Source organism: Triticum aestivum, chromosome 3B, assembly GCF_018294505.1.
Source record: "Triticum aestivum cultivar Chinese Spring chromosome 3B, IWGSC CS RefSeq v2.1, whole genome shotgun sequence".
Taxonomy (NCBI): domain Eukaryota; kingdom Viridiplantae; phylum Streptophyta; class Magnoliopsida; order Poales; family Poaceae; genus Triticum; species Triticum aestivum.
The window spans coordinates 770,002,625-770,019,992 of NC_057801.1; the positions used below are offsets into that span (position 1 = coordinate 770,002,625).

The 17,368-nt window shown below is 47.2% G+C and overlaps 1 protein-coding gene across 1 annotated transcript; it reads right to left on the minus strand.

The window, feature by feature from the left end:
* Positions 1–15,185: 15,185 nt before the first annotated feature.
* On the minus strand, positions 15,186–17,135 carry LOC123066466 (uncharacterized). Its single transcript, XM_044489543.1, has 2 exons — positions 16,910–17,135; positions 15,186–15,669 (listed from the first exon to the last, which is right to left on the minus strand). The coding sequence occupies exons 1-2, from the start codon at positions 17,059–17,061 to the stop codon at positions 15,189–15,191; spliced, it is 633 nt and encodes a 210-aa protein (XP_044345478.1). The 5' UTR covers positions 17,062–17,135; the 3' UTR covers positions 15,186–15,188.
* Between the last annotated feature and the right edge of the window lie 233 nt (positions 17,136–17,368).

Genomic DNA, 17,368 nt, shown 5'->3' on the forward strand with positions numbered 1-17,368 from the left:
GAACGATAAGGACGGCGCGCCCGTTGCTGCGGGGAAAAGACACCTCAAATTATTCCCCATATGAGAGAGAAGGAATGATTGAAATGTACGAAAGGGTTGTCCGGAACTGACTTACTTTGGATGATAAGGCACGAGGACAATTTCCCGGTCCTTATTCTGTACCATGAAGTTTTGGAGGTACTCCCTAGCAGTTTCACGCTCAAAGTCGCCGAGACTCAAGAAAGACTCGTGCATGTAGTACGGATCCGCCACACAGATTTGCGAGACTTCTTCACTCTTCATGACGGAGCTCATATGTAGCGCAAAAAGGCGGACGATAGTAAAATCAAGCCGCCTTGTTAGAAACATCTCAAAGATATGGTCAAACCGCAGGAAGAACACCTCCGCGGGCCGTGTGTCGACGTAGCACTTCCCCTCAGGCACACGAGCCGCGTATGTCGGATATCCTGGATCCTTTGAGGCTAGTAGGCTTTTCTCAGTCGACAGCACATGGTCGTGCAGTCTCCTGAGATCCCCTGATAGTGCCTCCAGCGGTTTCGGCGGTAGCATCGGCTCGCCCGTGAGATGGAACATGACCGCACCTTTCACGGGTACACGCTCTTCAGAATGCATCGTCTGGCTGCTGTGTGCTCTGGCTTGTTTGGAGGCAGTTACCTTCCCCGATCTCTTCCTCTCCTTTTTCTTGGGCACACCTTCCAGACCCTTCCTTAACCCCTGCCCAAGTGTTCCCGGGCTAAGTACTGTACGACCCTCGCGCCCGGCTAGTTGAGCCTGTGTTGAGGCGGCATCTTCAGGCGTGTCCTGTGAGGATTTCATGAAGAGAGACTTTTTGCAATCCATGGTACGACCCTGCCCGGGCATATCATCCATATCCTCATTAGCAAGCTGATAGCCCGATTCGTCATATGGTTGACTCATCATATCTATGTCACAGTCATACGCGTTTGTATTGAGGTAATCCATAGGGTCGACCTCCGTCTCATCATCCATTCTCTGTTCTACAGGAGAAATTACATCAGCCAGTACTATTGCACCCCCTTCATCATGTCGTCCGCCGCTCTCACCCGGCACTACTACAGGAGCTGGTAATTGCGTAGGTGGGGTGGTGGTCTCCGCACATGCTTGTTGATGTGTGGTAGTTATTGGTGTGCTCTCGGCCGGCTCCAGACGAATAAGATTCTTCGGCCATAGCAGCACCCAACCCTTGCAGCGTCCAATCCGCGGCGGGGTCTCGTCGTCCGCTCCCACATGCTGTACTGGAGGAGGCAAATCCTCGTGCCCCGATTTCACACTGGTCAAGCTAACCCTGAAGTGCCCAGCGGGGATCGGCTGGTTGTGGAATGTGCGTTGAGAGGGGTCCATTATCATCCCCTTTCCCACGTCCACCTTCTGGCCTTTGATCAAGTAGAGTATGGTGCATGGGGTTTCTTTCGCCTGCAAACACATATGTCTGTGGCGTAAAACAACCGAAAGGCAACAAAAATGGAATATTATATATATATATATATATATATATATATGTTGGTGCGACATGTAATTACCGTGACGGCGTCGAGCTCAGCCAAAGACGAAGGCCCACCTAGCGCGCCTGAGACTGAGGACGGGCTGCTATGAGCGGGAGCGGCTGCGAGAGGAGGCCCGGTTGCTTGAGCAAGTGATGGTGCGATGGTGTTGTTGTTCATGGAGTTGCTCGCGACGAAACTGGGCATCGGGAAATCATGTACCGTCTTGTCTGGATTTTCCTTCGCCCAGTTGATGATAACTGGAACCAAGTTAGTAGCGAAATCATTTCTGCAGGCAGTTACAGCTGCATTGACTGCCTGCTGTAGCAACTCATATTTGTCCTCGGCTGCTTTTTTCGCGTCCTCAGCTGCTTTTTTCTCGACCGCAAGCTTCACCTTTGCGTCGATGTCCGCCTGACTAAACTTCTTTTTCTGCTTCTTGGCCTCCGGGCCGTCGTTGTAAAACACCTTCCACGTGGCGCCGTCTCCAGCGCCGTGCACACGACCATATTGCGGCCGCTGGTCCAACGGGAGTCCCTTAAGTTCGTTCAAGGCCCGGTTGAGAGGGGTGTCCCACTTGGGCCTCATCGGAGAAGTAGGGCTTTCGGCTGCAAGCCGGTGTTGCTTCTCCAGTAGTCTAATCAATTTCCTCGTGATCTTGTCCGTGTAAAAAACCTTTTTCTCCTTGTCCCACTTGTAGCGGGCCCTGATGAAGTCATGCTCCAAGGGGTTGGTGAACTTCGCGAAGGGGTCTGGGAGACCCGCGGCTTCACGTTCCGCGTCCTCCTTATCCCATATGGGCCTTTTACCGAGGTAGCCACGGCTTCCGAGGCGATGCTTCCCCGTGTTCCTTTGCTGAAGGCTTTTGAATTTCGCAGCCTTAGCCTTGGCTGCCTCGGTAGCGCAAGTGTCCTTGAACTTTTCGAACTCCTCTTCCGTAAGTGTCGGATTTTCCTCCAGAATCTTGGACAGGGGTTCATCAGCCTCAATAGCTCGTTTCACCCTCCCTTTCCAGGAGGCCAAATCATTGCTGAACATGCCCATGGCGTGATTGTTAATCTTTTTCATCTTCGGATCATCCCACGGTTGTTCTATGTTATCATCCCGGTCGGGGAACTTGAATCTCTTGTGCAACTTCGTTAGGAGCAACTGCGTCAAATGTTCTTTACTCCTTAAGTCATCGTCGTTGATGCTCGCGCATTCCCGTAGGATGCATCCTACTTGGTTCCCATAGCACTTGCGAGGTTCTTCCGGCTCTAACGGCTCAAACTTGCCAGGTGCCATCTTTGTGATCACAAGTCGTCCAATCCCTAGTTTGTTAGGTTTTCGTATCCTCTGCTTCTTATGCTTCCTCTTTTCGGTATCGGCATCGGGGCCGGTACCTTCCCCGCCGGTACCTTCCCCACCGGTCTCGGTGCCGCCATCGGTGCCGGCGCCGTCGGTGTCGATGTCGGCGTCAGTACCATCATCGAGGCCGACCTGCAAACCTTGCTTAGCAGTCAAATAGTCGAGGTACTCTTGTTCACCCTCATAATCCATCTCGTCTGCATCTTGGTCAGAAGGCCCAGTTTCTTCGTTGTTCGACATGTTTCCTATGATTAAGTGGCCTCATTTATTTCTAAAAGTATGAATAAATGAGAAATGACATAAAAAGAAATCTATGTGCCAGCACTCGATATGCCAACTATGTAGCACAAATCATGCCTTTATTCACGGGAAATTTCGGCATGACCTTTGCTAAAAAATGGACATATCGAGCGCCTGAAATTCACCGAAACGGAAATGAATCAACATTCCGGCGTAACATAGGCCACTCGGATCATTTTCCAAACATGACATGTCCAAAACATGACATATGCACATATCACATGTCCAGTTCAAATTTCCATATAAATTCAGCTAATTTTGAAACCTAGCTAAATTCATAACTAAATAGATAACCTAATTAATTAACATGAAGAACCCTAGCAGAGAGGGGGGGGGTTTACAGAGAGTGCAGGGGCGAGGAGGCAGGCCCGACGACGGCCGGCAGGGGAGAGGAGGGAGGCGAGGGCCGACGGGTCGGGGGCGAGCGCGCCGGGGTCGGGGGCGAGCGCCGGCGCCGGAGTCGGGGGCGAGCGGCTGGGTCGGGGGCGAGCGGCGTGGTCGGGGGCGAGCGCGCCGGAGTCGGGGTCGAGGGCCGGGACGGGGGCGAGCGCCGGGGCTAGCGCCGGCGCCGGCGGAGTCGGGGGCGAGCGCCGGGGCCGGGTCGGGCGCGGCGGAGCGACGGGGCCGGAGAGAGTGGGGATTTGGGGGAAATGGCGGGATGAAGCTGGGCGAGTGAGAATTTTGGGTTAAGTGGACGTAGCAGTAGCGCGTTATGTAAAACGCGCTGCTACTATATTCTGTAGCTGCAGCGGTTTATGAGAAACGCGCTACTACTATGATCTGTAGCTGCAGCGGTTTATGAGAAACGCGCTACTACTAAGATCTGTAGCAGCAGCGGTTTTGTAGAAACGCGCTGCTACTGCCGTCGCTACTGCCAGTTTTCCTTTTTCTTTTCCTTTATTTTATCCCACTTTTATTTCCCGAGGGCAGTGAACGAAGGGAGGGCGATATATATTGCATCATTTGACGGTTAAATATGTATGCAAAATAGGAACATATATATTACACATCATTGGACCCATGCATAATAATGGCTAAGTGTGTATACAAAATAGGAACATATATATATTACACATCATTGGACCCATAACATACGTTTCCTCAGTGCTGACGTTTTCGTTTTTGAGTCAGCTTCTTTCCCTTCTTGTTCGTCGAAGAATAATTGAGCCCCTCATTGTGACTTTGCCTTTTCCATGGAGTACGATTTTTCTTAGGTAATGTAGTATTGATTCTTCTTTTGACGTATACTTCATCATCATCGTCATCTTCCCTCATTGGGTTGCCGTACTGATCATAGTCTTCCTCGTTGGCGACTCCATCCATTCCAATGATGTTCCTTTTGCCTCTCCTCACGACAACACGGCTGGGATTGCGCGGGTCAGTTATGAAGAAGCATTGTGTCACGTGCTTAGCGTGTACCCATGGCTCGTTTTTTGCGATAGCGTTCACGGTAGCGCTCTTGGCGTCGGGTATAGTCATGGTAGTGAACATCCGGCTTTCTCTTTCGACATTCTTAGCCCATCTGACACGGAACATCGTCGTGTTGTGCAGTCCAGAGTAGTCAAGCTCCCAGATCTCCTCGACCCTTCCATAAAATCGTTCAGTTGTGCCGTTGTCGCTGCCGGTCATGCATTCCATCGTCACCCCTGAGTTCTGATCATCACTGTCCATATCTTTTGCCTCCGTGTAGAACGTGTATCCGTTGATATCATATGCCTGATAGGTTACGAGGTTGGGCGAGGGGCCATGTGCTAAGGCGTATATGAGCAATCCGTCCTTAGAGCCCTCCTCCGGGGGATTAGCAATAATATGCTCTTTGAACCAATGCAGGAAAGTGGAGTTGTGCTCTCTAGTAACTTCGGCGTCCGTCCTGCATACCCCCCGGTCACGATACTTCTTTGCGATAATTTCTTTGTGCAGTGCCACGAAAGGATCTACCTCGTCTAGGTGTTGTAGCACTACCAAGTTTGCTCTGTCAAAGTCGCTGCGTCGATCTGAGTATGCCACGTGCAGTTCCCTGCGACCGTTGCAGTGACCATCTCCTTCGAGCCTCCCATCGTGCTTGTTAACGGGCAAACCAACACTAACACCAGGCGGCTGGTCTGCGCCATATAGAAAATTCTCACAGAAAGAGATGCACTCTTGTGCCAAATAGCCCTGGACGATGCTTCCATCCGGACGGGACATGTTACGAACGAATCCTTTGATGATCCCATTCATCCTCTCAAACGGCATCATGTTGTGCAGGAATGACGGCCCCAGGTCTATTATGTCATCCACAATATGGACACACAGATGCACCATCACGTCGAAGAACGCGGGCGGGAAGTACATCTCAAGCTCATTCAGTATCACAACGATCTCTTCCTGTAGCCTTTGGAGCTGCTTCACACTGATCGACTTTCGAGAGATGACGTCGAAAAAGTTGCAGAGACCAATAAGCGTGTCACGGACGTGCTTGTCCATTATCCCTCTAAGGGCAACAGGTAGTATCTGCGTCATCATCACATGACAGTCATGAGACTTCATCCCGCTGAACCTTTTCTTGTCCGTGTCTAGATATCTGCTTATCTTGCCACAGTAACCGGAACTAACTTTCACTCCGGTAAGGCACTTAAAGAATTGATTGATCTCAGCCTGACTTAAGGTGAAGCAAGAGGGGGGGCAATAATCCTCTTTCTTTAATTTCTTGCCCTTCTTCTCCCGTGCCTCTGTCTCCGTCTCTGTCTCGTCTGACATTTTACGGGGCGGCATGTGCAGATCTTCCCTGATTTTCAAATCTTGCAAGTCTTTTCTTGCCTTCGGCCCATCCTTGGTCTTATCCGGCATGTTCATCAGTGTTGCGAGCAAGCTCTCAAGGACATTCTTACAGATATGCATTTGATCAAGGCAATGAGGTGTATCGAGTTTGTGCCAGTACTCCAAGTCCCAGAACACAGACCTCGTCTTCCATACCTTCAGCAGCGGCTCCGGCGCCTTTCTCATCGTCTTTCCCGGCGCGGGGCACTCATTCCAGTTTTTCAACAGCTCATCGATTTCGGCACCGCTCCGCTTACGTGGAGGTCCTCGATGCTCAGCGTGACCATTGAATAGATCTCCACGGTTTCTCCACGGGTCGTCCTGTTCAAGCCATCTTCGATGCCCCATGTACACGATTTTCCCAGACCCGCCATCTTTCCTTGACGTTAGCTGCTGAGACGTTGTATCATCCATGCACCGCGTGCATCCGCAATATCCATGGCACACCTGGCCTGCCACATATCCGTAACCGAGATAGTCCTGCACTGTCGTGATCAGCGCGGCTCTCATGTTGAAATACTCACCTTTGCTGGCGTCCCATGTCTTGGCCGGTGTTTTCCATAACGTGTCTAACTCCTCTTGAAGTAGCCCCAGATACAAATTAATATTATTTCCTGGTTGTTTCGGCCCTTGAATAAGCATGCTCATGTGAATGTACTTCGATTTCATGCACAACCAGGGGGGAGGTTGTACATCCATACAAACACGGGCCATGTACTATGGTTGGTGTTCTGGTTGCCAAACGGATTCATGCCATCGGTACACGCGCCGAGCACGATGTTCCTTGCATCACATTCAAAATACCGATAGAAGCTGTTCAACGCTCTCCACTGGCTTCCATCCTTCACGTGTCTCAGCTTCGGATCATCTCCATCGTCGGGCTTCTTCCTCTCCGCGTGCCAGCGCATTAGCTTTGCTTCCTTGGGATCTACAAAATACCTCTGGAGACGGGGAGTGATCGGTAAGTACCATACAACTTTCTGGGGACATTTCTTCCCGGCCTTCTTGTATCGAGAAGCATTGCACACCGGACAGCTTGTTTTTTCCGCGTGCTCCTTCCGATAAATTATGCAATCGTTGATGCATGCATGGTATCTAACGTGTGGCAGATCAAGAGGGCACACGATCTTCTTGGCCTCATCAACACTAGTAGGACATAGATTACCCGCGGGAAGAACATCCTTTAGGTACTTGAGATGCTCATCGAGGCTAGTGTCGGTCCATTTGTTTTTAGCCTTCGTCTTCAGGAGTTGGAGCGTGAAACTCAACCGGGTCACCTCAGGATTGCAACCATCATACAATGGAGTGTTCGAGTCTACCACCAGTTGCTCCAGCTTAGCCTCCTCTCTAGAAGCAGCTCTCTCAGTACTCGTCTCCTTGCGAAGCAATGCTTGAACATGAGGGTCCCGCACAATTGAACTTAGTACCGACGAACTCTGCTGCGTGGAGTCCATGTCGTTCTCTCCGCCGCCATGTCCGGCCCCTTCTCCTCCGCCATGTCCGGCCCCTTCTCCGCCGCCATGTCCGGCCTCTTCCCCGCCGCCATTATCGATCATCTCTTCGTCTTGCCCCGTGTCATCATTGCCTGCCCCGTCGGCATCCTCAACATCGTCATCCTCATCTTCAATTATCCACCGAGTATAGCCATCCATGAAACCAGTCATGAGCAGGTGCGCTTCGACACGACCATCGTCATGGGGGTCGAGCCAAACTATTCCTTTGCATTTTCGACACGGACATAAAACCTCTGTCCGGTTATTTTCTTTCATGTCTTGCACCGCCGACCGCAACCACCTGTCCACCATCGTTCCACTGACCATCGTCAACTCTGCACGGTAATAATAAAAAAATTGATTGTAAAAATGCATGCATGCATCAAAGTCATAAAAAAATTTGGCATGACCTTCCCTAAAAATAGGACATATATGGATCTAGAGTTTGCCCGGAATTCGCCGAAACGGAAATAAATCGACATTTCGGCAAAACATAGGCAACTCAAAAGCACAATTTGGCGGCGTCAACTCATGCCACACACACAATTTCCACAAACATATCACACACATAAACACATTTCCATTTTGCAAAAGCATGAAATTTTCATCACCTCTATCTCGATGGCAGGAGATGATGTTGTAGGGAGATCAAAAGTGCACAAAGCTCTTCTTGACAAAGATAGATCTAGTTAGGGGGCAAATAGGTCACTTAACTAAATCCTACATCTACCTAGCTACCTAATTTGGAAGGAGACAACTTCAACTAGTGGAGGGGGAAGGAAAAAGAGAAAGGAGATGCATTAATGGAGGTGGTGTAGTTATGTAGGAGTAATGAAGAGAGAGAAGGTGGATAGAGAAGAGAGAGAGTAATGGGGGAGAAGTATTGAGAAGAAGAAGAGTGAGAGTGGGAGCATGTGGTGGAGGGAAGAGAGGAGAGGGGGAGGTAGGGGAAGGGAAAAAAGGAAGGGAGAGGGGAGGGACGGGTTGGGGGTTGGTGGGGTTAGCAGTAGCGCGGGAAAGAAAACGCGCTGCTGCTAAGTACTTAGCAGCAGCGCGCTTTGCGGTAAGGCGCTACTGCTAACTGGGACAAAAAATTGTGGCAATTTGAAACTTACTAGCAGCGATCTCGAGGAAAGCGCGCTACTACTACGTACTTAGCAGTAGCGCTGTTATTGCGACCACACTACTGCTACTTAGAGTTGGGGGAACACCGCCGGTCGATATTTGTAGCAGCACGTTTCTGGTCGAGCGCGCTACTGCTAAATCTTTATCAGCAGCGAGTTTACGTAATCCGCGCTACAACTACTTAGCAGCAGCGCTCTATTTTGTACCGCGCTGCTACTAAGATTCTGTGTATAGGCTTTTCCCTAGTAGTGCATGCAAGAATTTTTTTCTTGGATAAGATAGGTTTCAAAGATATGGAAACTATGGAGGTAAAGAGAGCTTACCTGAAAACTGAGCATGATGGTTATACTTTCAACGTCAAAGTATACAATGCACACACGTACACCTATTTTGAATGCAAAACTTGGCAAGCACTATGCAAGGCTTATGCATTTGAGCCTGGTATGGTTATCACCTTTGATATTCGTCCGGAAGATGATATTGAAGGTAATAGAGACATATGGGTCGATGTGCAGACGCCTCCAGTTCTACCATTATGTGAGTTCTTCTCAACTATATTTTTGTCTTTGATATTGCTTATTCAAAAATAACTGACAACTAATTTCTATTGACAGTTTATCTCCATTCAACCAAACATGTCCAGCGCTTGGTAGACAGGACCTACTACTGTCCCGGAGCTGAACTAAACTGCGAGGAGATAAGTCATTATGTTTCATGGCTTGAGGATCTTCATACTGTCAAGACAAATTTTCTTCCTGCACTTAGAAATGTTAGTACTCAAAACGTGCGACCAATAGTGATGGTATTGAACTACGGTCACATCTATTTAGGAATGATGGTAAGATATTTACTATTTGTCCTGCATATTTTGCATACATAATTTTTTTGCTAAACTTTCATTGCTAAGTATATTAATTAAGTACTATACGATGTTCTTCAATAGGGACTCTCGATGACAGTTGTGCCTCAGGGTATCGAGACTAAAGGTCAGATGTCAATTGTTAGCTTACGGCCAAGATATCCTGCATTGCACATGAAAGCATTCAGGATTTCTAGAAGCGATGAATGCTTAATAGTGAAAGATTGGAGGAAAATTGTTAATGATCACAGAGAAGTACTAGGGGGCAGCAATGAGAAGCGCAGCCCACGATTAGGAGACAGGTTCATCTGCATGCTCCAGTATGATCAATCAGGAGAGCTATACATGTTCTATGCTATTTTACCAGAGAGAGAGTAGCTAGCAGGAGTGATTTAGCTAGTTCTTCATGCTGCTCTTAATTAGTACTCGATGTCCGTGTTCTTCGTTCTGAACTTAAGTGATTTGCTTTTGTGGTGTTATATATGAACGCTTATAATATCATGACGATCATGCATGTTGAACTCGATGATATTTTTGCTTCTGGTACAAGTGAATGTTTCTTCTTTAAGCTAGTAGTGCTGGTGATGATATTTTTCCTACGTTACCTAAGTGATCAAGTATATGCCATATCCGTATAGTTGATCAAGTATAATATGGATATGGCATATACTTGATCACTTAGCTAGCTAGCTAGTAGCTAGCTAGAGATATCCAATAAATGCATCCAGTCGAAACTAATCCGCAGTACTTTCACCTAATGATTTAACAACTCATTATAATGTAAAACAATCACTAAATTAAATTGAAAACACAAAATTAAAGAAAAATTAAAAAAAACACCCAAACATTTAGTACCGGTTGGTGTTACCAACCGGTACTAATGACCTACACGCAAACGGGCCTGGCTCGTGCCACGTGGTGGCACTTTAGCGCCGGTTCGTGACGAACCAGTACTAAAGGGAGGGGACATTTAGTCCCCACTCTTTAGTGCCGGTTGGCGAACCGGCACTAAAGCCTGTCACGAACCGGCACTAAAGGCCGGTTTTGTACTAGTGACTGTAGCAGTCGAAATCCCCCTTCTGTCACAATCTCATGGATGAACCGAATTATTTCAAGAACACACAAAGGCAGTAAGGCTATGTGGCGGCCGCTTTCTTACTGGTGCACTTCCACCGGCCGCCGTGGTCGCAGTCATTAGGGCCTCCACTGATGCAAAGTGTGGGAGAAGGAAGGTGAACCGCGGGGTTGTAACTGACGGTGGATTTGAACTGCCACAGTACCTGTATAGTGATTGCTTAACTGCAGAAGAGTCGACCCCCCCTTCCCTATCTAATTATTGTTGCATGATTCATATCCTCGAATTGAATCATATTGGTATCGAATTGGCATCATCTTATGAGTTCCCGCTCCGCTGTGAAATCTGTCTATGCCGCCACGTAGTGGAGCCATAGGGCCGCCTTCCTCTAGAACGCCGGCCTCTACTCAACGGAGTTCTACTCTAAAATTTTGCCGGGGCATACAACTAAGAGCCTGTTTGGGACTTCTCTGCTCCTTAAAATCAGCTCCGCTCCAGAAAAATACAAGTCAAACGGGGTAGCTCCACGATATGCCGCTTTGCAAAAAAAAAACTAGAATCTGGGATATAACTCCCAATTTTTTATGAAGCTCTTGAGAGGGTGCTCCACTCTAGAAGTTGGAGTTGGGGGAAATTACCCACCACTACCACCAGTAAGTGGATACCCCTTTGTTTCTTCCCCCTCGTCCAATCAAATAGATCCTTTCCACCAAATTTTCCATTCTTGAAGTTGGAGCTACATGGAAGCCAAATATTTTCTTTGGTAGTGCTACAACTTCTATATGAAACTGCTCCAAAGTGGATTCGGTGGAGTGAAACTGATTTTGGTGAAGCGGAGTAGTCCCAAGCAAACCCTAAGATGTAGGCGACAGAACGCTCATACCATGCCTTCTAACAACAAGGGGATGGGAAGCGCGTGGTGGCTGATATTACCTGCATGGGCGAGGCATCTAGTGTCAAAACGAGATGTGCTCATAGACGTGCTTGAGATCACAAACAACAACGTGTGTTTTGGGATAAGAATCCCACTATTGCTCCTCGGCGATGCCGGCAGCTTCCTCCTACGTGGCATCCTCCGCGTCGAGCATCCGTTGCTCCTCCTCCTAGAGTGAAACTCGGTCCGGCCGAGGGCAACTGACATGGTGAAAGTGGAGAGAAAGAGGAGCTTTTGTGAAGCATGAATGGTCGAGTGGAGAGAAATAGGGCCCGCCTTTTTTATAGTGGCGAGCAATGGGCGGCCGTAAAACATGGCAGGAAGGTCACGGGCGGCAGGAAGGGGCGTGGGCAGTTGGTCACGTGGCGTCTGACATTTATTGGCCGCTTCCCAATGTCATGGTTGCCTAGCCACCTACGCCATTGGCAAGGAGAGGAGGTGGGTTGCGTGGAACGATGAGGAGCAGATGAAACTTCCCTCCCATGTGAGCCATTGCCTGATTCCACGCCTTGATAACCCACGAGTATAGGGGATCGCAACAGTTTTCGAGAATAGAGTATTAAACCAAAATTTAGTGATTCGACACAAGGGGAGCCAAAGAATATTCTCAAATATTAGCAGCTGAGTTGTCAATTCAATAACACCTGAAAGACTTAATATCTGCAACAAAGTATTTAGTAGCAAAGTAGTATGGAAGTAACGGTAACTGTGGCAAAAGTAACAGTAGTAGTTTTGTAGCGATCGTAACAGTGGCAACGGAGATGTTACTAAGCAAAGATCAATATGTGAAAAGCTCATAGGCAATGGATCAATGATGGATAATTATGTCAGATGCGATTCATCATGCAACAGTTATAACATAGGGTGACATAGAACTAGCTCCAGTTCATCAATGTAATGTAGGCATGTATTTCGAATATAGTCATACGTGCTTATGGGAAAGAACTTGCATGACATCTTTTGTCCTACCCTCCCATGGCAGCAGGATCCTATTGGAAACTAAGGGATATTAAGGCAGAGTATCGGACCAAAGCATTAACACTTAGTGAATACACGAACTTCTCAAACTACAGTCATCACCGGGAGTGGTCCCGATTATTGTCACTTCGGGGTTGCCGGATCATAACACATAATAGGTGACTATAACTTGCAAGGTAGGATCAAGAACTCACATACATTCATGAAAATATAATAGGTTCAGATCTGAAATCATGGCACTCGGACCCTAGTGACAAGCATTAAGCATGACAAAGTCATAGCAACATCAATCTTAGAACATAATGGATACTAGGGATCAAACCCTAACAAAACTAACTCGATTACATGGTAAATCTCATCCAATCCATCACCGTCCAGCAAGCCTACGATGGGATTACTCACGCACGGCGGTGAGCATCATGAAATTGGTGATGAAGGATGGTTGATGATAACGATGGCGACGGATTCCCCTCTTTGGAGCCCCGAACAGACTCCAGATCATCCCTCACGAGGAAGATTAGGGCTTGGCGGCAGCTCCGTATCGTAAAACGCGATGAATCCTTCTCTCTAATTTTTTTCCCTGAATGTAAATATATAGAGTTGGAGTTGAGGTCGGTGGAGGTCCAGGGGCCCCACGAGGCAGGGGCGCACCCTGCACTCTTGTGGACAGGGTGTGGGCCCCCCTCTGTTGATTCTTTCACCAATATTTTTTATTAATTGCAAAATGTGTCTCCGTGGAGTTTCAGGTCATTCCGAGAACTTTTATTTCTGCACAAAAATAACACCATGGCAATTCTGCTGAAAACAGCGTCAGTCCGGGTTAGTTTCATTCAAATCATGAAGTTAGAGTCCAAAACAAGGGCAAAAGTGTTTGGAAAAGTAGATACGTTGGAGACGTATCACGCCCTCCAAACCAAGTCCCACAAACCTCTAAATATGAAGGCTCGTGGATTTGATATAGTGTCCTCTTTTAATTATAGCGATTTAGGGTGAAAGATGACTCTTAAAGCCGTCATTTTGGTCAAAATCGTCATATTGACGATTATTATGGCGATCGAGCCATTTTGGCAACTCTAGCGACCTTGCCAGAGTTCCTCTTATACCATTGATGGTATCGAGTGTTTCTACGAGAAGGAAGTAATACATCTGCTTTTATAATTGTCATGTCAGAATGGTGACAAATGTTTGTAATACTGTAGCCCATCAGCTAATGTTGGTGTTTGGTGGCTCAGACGTGCACAAAAGAACTCTTAGATAACATTGCAATTTTTTTCTATAAAAGTTAAAACTCCAATTTACACCACTCAAGGACCAACGGGGGATAGGACTAGGGTTGATGTGCTCACAACGAGGCAATTGATGATAGTGGACTATTAAGGTTATCTGCTTATCTCGGGATATTTTGTATATCTCGAATTTTGTCTAAGAGGGCTCCCTTACTACCTTGTATCATCTGCCCATGTAATTTGGTTTTGGCCTTGTGATGGAAGACACAAGCCTTTCGCTCATTCCAAATGACCCATAAGGTTAACATGGCAAGCGAGGTCATGGCCTTCCTATTAGGAACAAAAGTGTTGGAGAGCCCAATAATCCACCGCTACCTGGTGGAACAGACGAGGATCCATGTGGAGGTATCAATGTGATCCAGCTGTAGCCAATCCTAATTGAAGGTTGATGGAGCGGTATTTAAATCTAAAAGAATCGGAGCAGCGAGTGCAATTTGAAAGGACAGCCTAGGAAAATACCTCGGAGCATCGGTTTTAAACATTCATGGGGGTCACTAACCCGGCCACACTTGAGGTTTTAGCCTACCGCGAAGCATTGGCCCTAACGGCAGACTTGCATCAAAATCAAATCGTCACTGGGTCTGATTGCAAGGAGGTGATCTCAAACATTGCTGAAGGGAGCGGTGGGCAGAACGACAACATTATCCGCGGGGTTAAGATCATGTCTACATAGTTTCAGAACTGCAATTTTCTTTTCAAAGGAAGAGCTTCAAATCTTGAGGCACATAGCTTCGCTAAGTACGCGCTTAGTCTTCCAGCAGGACGCCATCAAATTGTAATCCTTAAAACGTTATTGGGCAATATCCCCTAAAAAGCATTATTAAGCAATAAATAAAGCATGTGTTAGCATAAAAAAACTGTAGCCAATCCTTAATCATGCCCCCAAATCATGATTGTGAACCTGCACTTGAAGAGAAGGTGATCAACCAATTTCTGCACTTGATTGCAGAGGGGACATATATGTCATAGTGACTGCTACGCTGACAGCAGGACAGATAGCGATAGTGGGCTTGCAAAATTCTATTCAAAATGTTTTCATCGTCAATTAATTAAAATGAAGAAAATTACCTATGTAATTAATGGAGAATGAGACAAAAATCATCACAAACTTGACCACATGCATACTATACCCAAAATATGAACCTGTAACCGCTGAGGCAACCTGGCAGCCGCTACCAACAAGCTACAACCAACTTGCAAACAATGAATAAAGAGAAAAAAAGAGACTGAACAAAGTGGAAAGGAGTACATGGATTTTTTATTTTGACACCGAAACAGTGGGACCAAGGCCTACTGTATAACTTTATTTGAAGGGCACGGGAAAATAGTCAGGAATAATTAACCAGCCCAAGAAATTCGAAAAGCGCACCCGCCAGCCCAGAAGGGGCATACATGTAAGTTCTCGGTCATTCCGCTACAGCGCAGCAACACAAGTTCGAGCGGATACACTTTATACAACCAGTTTGCGACAGAAACCAAACCACGGCCGGCTACTCCTGTGCAACCGTCTTCCTGTCAAGCGGGATCTTGAGGTAATCAAGCTGGTACAGCCCTGCGACGCGCCTGCCTTTCCCGACGAGGTTGCGGGTATGACGATCGTCCCTGATGAAGCATCCTGTCTTGCCGAAGTCCACCCCATAGTTGAGCTCCGCGAGCTTGGCGACGGACACCACGCTCTTCTCCAGCCCCGGGACGTAGAGCACGTCATTCAGGATAATTCTGTCGGTGCACACGGATCCAGAGCCGCTTACTCGCAGACGGTGCCCACTGGCACCAAGGATGAAACGATCGGTGTGAAGCGACTCGTACCAGGACAGGAGCGCACGGTTGCCTGTGGCATGCACCGATGCCCCGGAGTCGACGATGAATCCCTGAACCATCCTGCTTCCGCCTCCACCTTCATCTGTCATGAGGATCTTCGTCTCCTCGACCCAACGGCTACCATCATCTTTGGCAGCGTCGCCTCTGGTCCTGTGTTACATGCACCCAGCTGTTAGCGTCGCACATGTCCTGAACAAAGGACTAGGAGTACTTCTAACACCAAAGAGTGAGCTAAGCACAACCAAAATGGGCAGGGCAAAAAGACAGGGGACATGACAACACTAACTAACTGGCGACCTACTCGCACACCAATCGTCCATGTTTCGGAGATAAGTGGAGTGGACACATCTGAAATGTTATCAGTACTGAAATTTTATCGATATCGGTTCATAATCAACTTACAGCGCTACATCCATATGGCAAGAAAATTAACTTGTTCAGATAAAAAAAAACGCAAGGTCGCAAATTGCAAAATATAACCAGCTCTCTAGAACAAACAGTTGAGGAAATGAACTCTAAACAACGATAGGAAAACCAGAAACGAGTTAATTATCTTGAATAACTTTTTTTTTCCAACAGTTTTCGTCCTTTCAAATGGAAACACGTTGCCAACCATGGGGTAACAGTAATACCAGCTCCACCCCAAGCACTGTGTAGCCCACTCTCCATCTCAAGTTTTAATTAACAAGACCAAAATGCACTGTGTCCTGTTGTGTCTAGGACATGGCCACTACTAAAGCAGGAACCTATTTTCCAATTTTCATGAGCATCGAAAGATTGATACAAGCTAGACAGTGATCAGTTTATACACAGGGATTGGTACAATTGATGCTGCATAGTGTAGACTGTAGACATGCAAAGCTTATAAATCTCAAAAATTCACATGACCTCTAAAATGCAGGAATTACAAAGATATATGAATAGAGCGTCATGGCATATTGAATACTGTAGATTTGCGTAGTCATTTGATTGCGAACAGGAAAATACATTAATTCTTGACATAGGGTACAAAATAGGACAATCCCTGTTACGGTCCTTAAAGGAACGAACCTGGTGCAATGCATAAACTATGTTGTAGCGCATAGTGGAAAGGCCTCTCTACATATTGGTTTGGGTGCTGGTTGACGAACTCGGTTCCTACATGCTCTATTCTATTTATAATAAAAAATAAAAACCAGATATAAATTCGAGCCAATAAATTGGATTTTTATTTGTTTAAAATATCGTAAATTCCACAGAAAGTTGTGAATCTCAATCAGGTAGGGGCGGAAAGGAATCAGCAAACAGAAACACCGAAGACCCCGTTTCCGCGTATGTCTCCGGCATCATGGAGGGGTCTCAGATGGGCAGTAGGAAGAATTGTTCAAGCAGGAAAAGGTGAGGGGATTGCTTGAAGGGAGCCGCGTAGTCCGCGCGGCGGCCAGCAGTCGGCTCTGCCCCGCCGGAAAAGAGAGAACCGAGCATGATGCAGCACCGAGTCCGTGCATTCTTCTTCTTGTTTTCGATCGAAGCTGGCTGCGTAATGGAGACCAGGCCCCCCATCTTGGGGGGAGGAAACAATCGGAGTTGACCCCAAAGTCTGGCTGCCAGCCACCGCACAGAACAATCAAAGTGCTGTGTGGACGACGAATTGACGATCATAACCCTATTGTTTGCTTAACCAGAAGGCCAGCGGCAGCGATTACTTTTCACACTGTGGCCCCTCTGTTCCGTGCTATTTCCGAATGAGAACCTCCATGACATTCTAGGATAAGTAGAAAACAATACTAGTCAACATTTTTGTTTTCTTTGAAATATGTAGTGTTTAGCTTCCGTTTTTCTACTATTTGACACATAGTGTAACGAATTT

Excerpts from the sequence above, each read along its gene's own strand:
- LOC123066466 (XM_044489543.1), bottom strand. The coding sequence starts at position 17,061 with ATGGGGGGCCTGGTCTCCATTACGCAGCCAGCTTCGATCGAAAACAAG. Across the intron at positions 15,670-16,909 it reads GACTACGCGGCTCCCTTCAA|GACCAGAGGCGACGCTGCCA; the intron begins GCAATCCCCTCA and ends CATGTAACACAG.